General features: G+C 38.2%; 2 protein-coding genes across 3 annotated transcripts; one reads left to right on the forward strand and one right to left on the reverse strand.

The window, feature by feature from the left end:
• Positions 1–2,848: 2,848 nt before the first annotated feature.
• LOC126617783 (uncharacterized) lies at positions 2,849–4,763 on the reverse strand. Its single transcript, XM_050285835.1, has one exon. The coding sequence runs from the start codon at positions 4,441–4,443 to the stop codon at positions 3,235–3,237; it is 1,209 nt and encodes a 402-aa protein (XP_050141792.1). The 5' UTR covers positions 4,444–4,763; the 3' UTR covers positions 2,849–3,234.
• A 1,562-nt stretch (positions 4,764–6,325) lies between these two features.
• On the forward strand, positions 6,326–8,488 carry LOC126619599 (plasmodesmata-located protein 3-like). 2 transcript variants are annotated; one of them, XM_050288011.1, is made up of 2 exons: positions 6,326–7,155; positions 8,188–8,488. In XM_050288011.1, coding segments are annotated over exons 1-2 (783 nt in total). In that variant the 5' UTR covers positions 6,326–6,374; the 3' UTR covers positions 8,190–8,488. The 2 variants fall into 2 exon arrangements, with proteins under 2 accessions (XP_050143968.1, XP_050143967.1); XM_050288010.1 differs by having other exon boundaries at positions 6,326–7,140; positions 8,155–8,488.
• Positions 8,489–9,367: the final 879 nt, after the last annotated feature.

The following is a 9,367-nucleotide window of genomic DNA, read 5'->3' on the forward strand; positions in this document are numbered from 1 at the left end:
TAGCCAAAAAGCGAGATATATATGATTAAAGTAGTGTAACACTGCATTACAATCAAAATGACACGAAAACTACAATGATTGGTTAACCCAGATAAGAGAATCTGGCCTTTAAAGTAACTGTAATGCACTTTTAGAGGGCCGCCAATAATTACCCATAAAGTAAGACCTACATGATCAAGTAATGTAACCTATTCGTTACAAATCAAAATGATATGAGGACTAGATCGATTGATTCTCCAAAATTTTATACAATTTCAGTTTCTTTCTTCTTCTTTTTTTTTAAATTTCGAGTACCCTAGAGTTTTGGATGGCAACGAGGTGGATCGGATTCAGATGTGTCATTCTCATACTTGAATCTAAAACTATAGAATCGTTCTAACAAGTTTTTTTTGTGATCGAATCCGTCGAATAACGAATTTTCCAAGTAATGATGTTCCCCATTAGAGCAAGTCCAGCCTTGGACAGTGTTCGGGGATAGGGGAGAGGAAAGGGCCCAAGGCCTGGTGGACAACCCTCCAGCCTTGGAGAGCCCGAGAGAGGGTGGGAGCCCGAGCATAAGGGGGTGGGGAATTGACAGGCCTGCAACCCGAGGGCCAGACATTTTTTTTATTTTTTTTTGTGTCAGCCCGAGGGCCTACAGCCCCATTTCCATGTTTTTTTTATTTTGTATTGTCAGGGGGGGAGGGCTCCAAGGGTGGAGATGCAAAAGGTAATTACTGTTCATTAATGACAGTTACTATTCATTAAAGGCAGTTACTGTTCAATATGGTGAATTCAATAGTGGATTGTCAGGGGGAGGGCTCCAAGGATAGAGTTGCTCTTATGATATATTTATTTATATTATTAATTAAATAGTGAATTTTAGATAAAAATAAAATTAAATAGACTGCTGATACAATGCATATAATTAACATAATAAATAATATTAAATAGTGCATTATTAATACAAATGATGCAATGTATATAATAAATAATATTAAAAACGAAATTATTAATATTCAAATAATGCATTATTAATACAACTGAATGAGAATCCCGGGGATCCTTACATTATGTCCGTCCATTGTACATCGTACTGTTAGTTTTTGTCAGGTACTGTTTATATTTAATTTTACATAGTAAAAATTTAAAATGATTTATGACCACACGATGTACGATAAATAAATACAATGTGAGGATCTCTGGGATCCTCATAAAGAGGATCCGAAGCATTCAATACAACTCATACAAATGCACGTACATATAATAAATGATTATTGATAGTTTGTTTCTCCATATAATAAATGTTTATATTTTTGTTTATTAAAAATGAAAATGGTTCGGTCTCGGGGAGGGGTTCGGGGTAAATACCCCAATAACCGTAACCGAAGTTGAAATAAAAAACTTTACCCCACATTTCCTATAACCCTAAAGTACTCGAAATTTAATTCCCACCATCGAACCATTCGAATCAACTACTTGTAGGATTATATTTGACGAGTTATATTGTCATCCCTAATTGGAGTAAAATCCCAGAGCTTAAGCATGACATTGGTAATGTCAAGCCAATTAACTAGGATAAGTGTCATAGCCCATATTTCTAAAAGATGCAACTTTATGGGACCATCATAAACTCAATCTCAAATATATATTGTCTCATTCAAAAAAACTTTAGGACTCGTTTGATGGGTTGTATGAGATTGGTTCTTAAGAATAAGATTTAATTGGCAACGATTAGTTAGGAATGACTTGCAATATGTGTATATGAATAGGTTAGATAATCCACACATTCACTATATTATCTGATTTACCCGACCACCATAACGGATGTGTCTACCCCTTTATATAGGCATTTCCTTCTTGAGGTCTCCTAAACTGCCACTTGTACTAGCTTACTGACAACTTTCCACCTATTCGGACAGACCTTCATCGACGAAGATGTTTTAGCAATCAGATGGCGCGTCTTTTAAGGTTTAGGTGGTCCGATTGTCTTGCTCAAACCTCGGTTACTATGCATGTCGTCGTACAGTTGAGTAGTTATGTGCTTGGAGACTTATGCCATAAAGCTGTCAGCTCGTTCACATATTCACTTGGTTGGGTAGTTTTTCGTCTCAGTTGAACTAAGTACTCAGGTTGGTCCTCTTATAACCCATTGGGCCTTGTGATTATTGGTCTTTCCTTGGGCTTATGTCGTTGCATAGACCTAATGGGCCTAGCGTTAGCAGGATTCATAACCATCATGTTTTGGTCATGTCTATCTCACATTTTGATACAACAAACAATGGACTGGACTCAAGTTTATTTTAAGGGAACTTTAACGAAAAGCACCTGGTACTGTTCGCTTTAACGAAAAACCACATTTTTACACTAAAAAGTCAATCCTGGTACTATTCACTTTATCCTTTATTTTGTCCTTATCATTAAAACTCAAAGTTTTCAAGCCATTTTCATTAGTTTTCCTTTATTTTAATTGGTCACAACCTATCCCAACCAACCCACCAAATATGCTATTAGGGCCCGTTTGGTTTGCCTGATTGGATTAAACTTTAGGGATAAGATTGAATTGGCAGGGATTGGTTATGCATGACTTGTAACCCATGTATACGAGTCTTGTCTACCTCACATTTTAGCACAACAAACAACAAATTGGATTAGAGTTCATTTTAAATGGTTACAACCTATCCTAACTGGCCTACCAAATAGGCCCTTATGATTCACTCACCTACCGAATGAGCTCTAATAATTATACTAGATAACATCATTTAGCTCACTCTCTCATCCTGTTAGTGTAAATAATATCGTTTGTTAAAAAAAAAAATACTATACATATTGGTATATTTTATTTAATTTTTTAGAAGATACATGTATGTTGAAATTGAAAAAAAATAGTTACATTGTTGAAATCCATAAAAATAAACATTTACAATTCAGTAGTTGAAATTGAAAAGAATCCTATTCAATCTCCCCAATCACAAACGTAAAAGTTGAAGAAAAAAAAAAAATTAAAAAGGAGGACGGTTGTTTGTTTGTTTTTCACATCACACCCTCTATTCCTCTCTAATTCTAAAACGCACCAACAATAATTTTCTCCATCCAAACGACCCAATGTTCTTCCAATTCATCAACTCCAAAATAACTACAAATCTTAATTTCATTTTAAAAGGGAGATCCAATAAAACCAGTGTCGTTTTTTACCTCATCAACCCCCCCAAGAAATTTGGAAAACGTGAAACGGTGGCGTTTTGTAACGTTGACCTACCGTATGTACGAGTCGTCGTCGAAAGTTAAATCGGACGGGCTGAGGTGCACTTTCCCGCTCTTCTTGTTAATCTTCGGTTTGCTCCCGCAAGAGATCGAAATCTCGCAACCCAACGCGAAGCAGGAGAACAATCCTTTGCCACTGCTGCGGCTCCGCCGCGTCTTCTGACTGCTGGGACGGCGGTGGGACGATTGGAGTGGCTTCTGAATATGGGAACTCTTTGCGTTGTTCTTGGCGCAGTCGTACACCGGCGGCAGCTCCGTCCGCCACCGTTCTATCTTGGTCTTTAACCCTTCCACGCTGTCCTGGTCCGCCCACTCGTCCAGCAACGAGCTCCCGGCATCATCGGGCGACGGCGCGCGGGCTCCTGTGTACGGCAACGGGTAGATTCCCTTGGCGATTGCGGCCGCAACCACAGAGGGCGAAGGACCGACGTCAGAGCAGAGGGACCCGTTCACGTTACCTTTCTTTTGCCCTGTGCTGAGCTCAGATCCGTTCACGATCGAGCTATTGCAAAAGGAGGCTTGAGTTTTGGGCTTGTAGGCGGCGGCATTGCAGGTGGAGTTCGACGGCCTGATTTTTGTGACGCCATCGCAGATGGAGGATGCGGGCCTGGATTTCGAGAATCCAGAATCGCTGCCGGTCCGATCGCTCTGAGATCGTTGGAAGATGACGAATTTGTCTTGATCCTTGGAGTTGAGGCCGCTGCTCTTCTGGTTACCGGTTTTTCCCTCCATCAGATCCCAGTACCCGACGGCGGAGGAGCTGAGCTCGCTGTAGAGCGGCATGCTCCGCATTGTGCTGTCGAGGAGGCCGAGCCCGATGTTCAGAATCCCCTGCGGGCGGCCGGATGGGCGGCGGAGCTGGATCGCCATGAACCGCATCTTGGACTTGTTCTGCAAATTGTTCACCACCACCGCGGCGGTTCCGATCAGGACGTCTCGGAGCCAAGCGGAGGCGTAGATCTCGATCATGATCTTCGACGTGTCGTGGCGGAGGAAGTCGTCGTCAACTCGGAAGACGAACTTCTCGTTCCACGTCGGGTTGGTGTGGCCGGTCTGGTCGAAACGCGTCGTCAGCTTCCGCTTGGGGTTGACCCACGCGACGGCGAACGTCCGCATCGCCTTCGACGCCGGCGTCAGGTCCTGCGCCGAGATCAGGTTGATCTCCAGCAGCTGGAAGGAGGAGCCGAACGGCCGTGGCATGATTTGTAATTAACTCGGAAAACTTAATTACTTAATTTCTTAAATTCTTAATTAATTAATTGCTGCAGCAATCACAGTAATTAAATAAAGTAATTGTTGCAGGCAGCTAATTAACAAAAAGAAAATAAGGCAAATTTGTGAATGGAATTGGGTTTGGATTTACGTATTTGTCTCCTGGATTAATTCATGTACGTACTCGTACGGACCGTAACGATAACCCGACTAACTAACCGACTGACGGTCGCTACGGCCGGCCGCCGGAGACGCGTAATCTACTAGGGAAGAGAAGGATGTGCTGCCGTGAGGAATGGTTTGTGGAGATTTGAGGGTTTTTATTGAAGGCTTTTTGCCAGGAAAGTTTGTTACACTTGAATGGTTTTTACAACCGTAATTTTTCTTAACAAATCTAAAATTGTAAAAATATAGACACATCAAACGGGATAAAAACAAAGTAAATAGTGAAATAAACATAGTAATTATTTATTTATTTTTGCTAAGAATAAAATGTGCATAGTTATATTTACTATTTATCGAAAGAGGATCCTCTCCTGAGCTTAGGATAGGGATCTTCCTTACCAGCCAATCTAGGTCGTTCAAATTTAATCAAACGGCTCCAAACAGGGAGACCTTCTAAAAGTTATAATAATTGCAACCGTTGAATTAAATTTAAACAGCCCAGATGGGCTGGTCAGAAGGATCCTCATCCTAAGCTCAGTAGAGGATCCTCTTCCCTATTTATCTGTTATTTACTTTTTACTTTGTCCGTTGACGACGGGGCCAGCTTTCTCTTTGTTGACCACCTTCAAATTAAGAGGTAAATTAGAAGCTTCCTAATACCTCAACACCGAATAATTCTACTGACTTTGTTAATTTAGTTTACATATATAAACATATAGTTACAAGTGCTTGAAAGTACATAACTATTTGGAAACTGATCAACCATTCTCAACCATGATGAATCAACGTCAGTTCGATCGCACTAATGTCATTAATTTATAATACGTGGATTTATTTTATTGTAATCCCACCATGTAATAACATGTATGTTGTCAGTGATGGATGGAATTTTTTTTTTACGAAATAGCAGGCAAATTGACATTTCATTGAGCTTTGGTAGGCGTAATGTTATTTGCCCAAGTCATATTGTACACTTATCGACATATGTCAAGAGCTTCAGAGAGAGTATGTCGACTGATGTCAATAGTTTTTTAGTGAGCACGCAAACATATGCTAACCTATGCAGTGAGCCTATTGACATATGCCCATAGCAATGCATACAAATGCAAGAGGCTAGCAACTACCCAACCAGTGTTCATAAAGGCAATTTGTCGAGCAATTGAAGAGTAGCTTTTAAGGTCATCTCATATTTTCAAAGGGCAACACCTAAATCTTCCATAGAGAATTTATGAGCTTGATAGGGACAGCTGACCCATGTCACCTTGCTCAAGATGGATCTGCCCATTTACATAGCTTAGTAATGCCATACAATTGATGGTATGACCGTTATCGGATGGTTCTTGCCTAAAGAACATTAATATTATATGAGAGCTTCATACTTCTTGTTTTACATTATATTATCCGATAACTATTATTGACACTTTTAAAAAGTTATTCCGCCTTATTTGAACTTTTAAAGTGTAATTTCTCTTGTATACTTTGATCAAAGCAAATGATCTTTGTTCATGTAACTTACGCAAACTTTACATAATTAATTCTACAACAAGACACCTAACTATATATGTTTTTCTTTGCTGCTGATTTGAAAAACTTGTAACCTCTCTGGTGAAGAAATTCACAAGTCTTCACCAACGTTAGACAGAAGTGGGCAGGAAAAAAACGCTAAATCTCAACTTCCCATATCCCAAAACACAAAAAGAAAACCAACAAATTGAAAAGTGCAATCTCATTGCACTGCTGATCTTAAAACCCTAATGGATTCAACTTTTCTCCGTTTTGCATCGCTACTACTTCTACTTTCTCTCGCATCATCTGCAAACCCTAATTCCGACAACAACAGTTTGGTATACAAGAAATGTGCAAATCAAACATTTACAACTCTCTCAACTAAATCGCAAGTCCAGCAACAAACCCTTTCATCTTTTTTTCAACAACTAGCATCACACTCCTCCCAATCAAAGTTCTATAAGCACGCCGAAGCCAGCGGAGACAACAACGAGGCGGGTATTTCCGGCCTCTTCCAGTGCCGGCAGGATATCAGCAACGAGGAGTGTCACACCTGCGTGAAAACTCTTCGTAACTTATCGAACGCCTTGTGTAAAGAGTCGGTTTCGGCTCGTGTTCAGCTGCATGGGTGCTACGTGCACTACGAGCTCGATGGAGTCGACTCAAACCCTTCTAGCCATAGATTAATGCAGAAGACTTGTGGGAAGGATTTGGCAAATGGGGTGGGGGCAGGGTTTGAGAAAATGAGAGCTGCGGCGTTTGCTGCCTTGGAGAGCGGCGTTGCGGACGGTGGTGGATTTTGCCAAACTAGTTATGAGGCGGTGCAAGTTATGGCTCAGTGTGTCGGGGGCTTGGGGGGTTGCGTGTGTGGAGAGTGTGTGAGTAGGGCGGTACAAACTGCTGAAGAGGAATGTGGTGGTGCTGTTTCTGGGCAGATTTATTTGGAGGAGTGCTTCTTGAGCTATAGTTATCATCCAGATGGGATACCTGCAGATGACCACCCACATGATCGAGGTGAGTTTTTTTTTTGTCAAACGATATATTTTGTTAGATTAAATGTTAGAATAGTCATCAACGAAGTTTGAACCCATACCGTTATGCAAGCGCTAAATACCTTTATACCATTGTGGTAAACGACCACTTGCATAATCCAAGTGATTGAATTTGAGAATTATTTTTCATATTTTATTAAGTTTTTAATTGGTTAGTATTTTTCATACTCTCCTAAACTTTTTCTTTTGTTAATGTTTTTTTACGATTTATATTCAGTCCAAAAACTAGAAAAAAAAAAGGAGTAACGACAAAAAAAAAAGTGCGGAAATCACAATTTTTTTTACACTATGTTTGGATAAGGGAAATAAATTTGAAATTTGGTTAAAAGTCATAATTTACAAATTCAATTTTACCAATTCTTTTGTTTGGATTAATAAACATAGAAATTTTAGAATTTCCGATTGTAAAAAAAAACTTGGAATTTGGGATCTTCAATTCCCAAGTTTAAATTCCATGTAAATAGGTGTTGTTTCCTAATTTCTATGATTGAGATTTTAAAAATAACAAATTTCGTATTCAATTCAATTGTTCTTATAGGTTAACCAAACAAGAAAATTCACAAATTCTAAAAAATAAAATCTCATCATTTCAATTTCCGTCATTTTAAAATTTATTAGTAATCTTAAATTTCTTCATCCAAATATAGTGTTAAGTGATGGGAAATGTTTTATTTTTAAACATAATAATGCTATTTACACACTCATTTTTAACTTTCACACACCTTTATTAATTTTTTGTCATTTATCTTATTCAATTCATTCGATCCGACAACTAAAAATTAAGAAAGTGTGAGAAGTGGGTGTGTAGATAGCATCACCCTTTAGATAATTATGTAAATTGTCATGCATTTCTACCTTTTTCACATGAAAATGCATGATTAACTTGAGATTACGTCACAAAGAAACTCCTGATTCATATATAATTATAAACTTAATTGTTAATTTAATGTTCCCAATTAGTTGTTTTTATTTGCAGAAAACAAAGGCGGAGGAAATGGAGGAAATGGAGGAAATGGGGGAAATGGGAAAAAGGTGGCAATTGTTGTGGGAGGAGCAGCTGCTTTGGTTTTTGCCTTCATTTTTCTCTTGTTCGTCAGGTCTTGGTCAAAGAAAGAAGATGATGACTGAAGTAAAATTGGTCCAATTGGATCGACCCGATTTTAGACATTTATGATTTGGGCCGGGTTGCTTAAATTGGTCCAATTGGAGCTTCTTTTTCCACCCGATTTCAGACATTTACTATATTTAGGTTTTTTTAAGCTTTTGTTTTTTTGGTTTTTTTCAACAGAAAATATATTGCCATTATTTCACTTGGATGACGGACTCATTGTAAAAAAGGAAAACTAATGAAAATGACTTGAAAACTTTGAGTTTTAATGATAAGGACAAAATAAAGGGTAAAGTGAATAGTACCAGGATTGACTTTTTAATGTAAAAATGTGGTTTTTCGTTAAAGTGAACAGTACCAGGTGCTTTTCGTTAAAGTTCCCTTGTAAAAATACTGCAAACGCTTTTGGTTGGTCTACAAAATAGTGCATGTATGACTTGTATATAAATATAACGTTTGTTTATTTTTATTAGCGGAGTAAGAGAGACTCAAATTTACGACCTCATTTATTATCGAAAAGAGAAATACTTGTAGATTAGAAGTTTGTTGGTATATGACGACAATAAAAGCAATGAAGAATTTACAGTTATTGAATCTTTTTGGATATTGAAAGACTTAACACTACTAATCAATATCTTGGGTAGGGATGGGCAATGGTTATGCGGGCGGGTAACCGCGGTTAATTTACCCATAACCGTTTATGCTCATACCCGTATAACCGTTTACCCGTTGGGTAATTGCCTAAACGGTTATACCCATACCCATAACCGTTTATAAACGGTTAACCATACCCATAACCGCATACCCATTTAACCGTAACCGTTTAATACCCATTTACCCATTTATCATTTTTAACCCGTTTATCTTCTTTTTTTTTACCATTACCCTTTTTCACCCGTCTACATGTTTTTTAACAACTTAAAAATTAAAAAAAAATTGTCATACTTTTTTTTTTTGACAATTAAGCACTGTTATAGGTACATTCATCATACATTTTCATATTTTAATTTTTTAAGTCCTTGTACCATTCCAATAATTGAAATAATAGTTTACGGACGATATTTTTAACTGTTAGCAATGA

The sequence above is a fragment of the Malus sylvestris genome, chromosome 4, assembly GCF_916048215.2.
Source record: "Malus sylvestris chromosome 4, drMalSylv7.2, whole genome shotgun sequence".
NCBI classification, from domain to species: domain Eukaryota; kingdom Viridiplantae; phylum Streptophyta; class Magnoliopsida; order Rosales; family Rosaceae; genus Malus; species Malus sylvestris.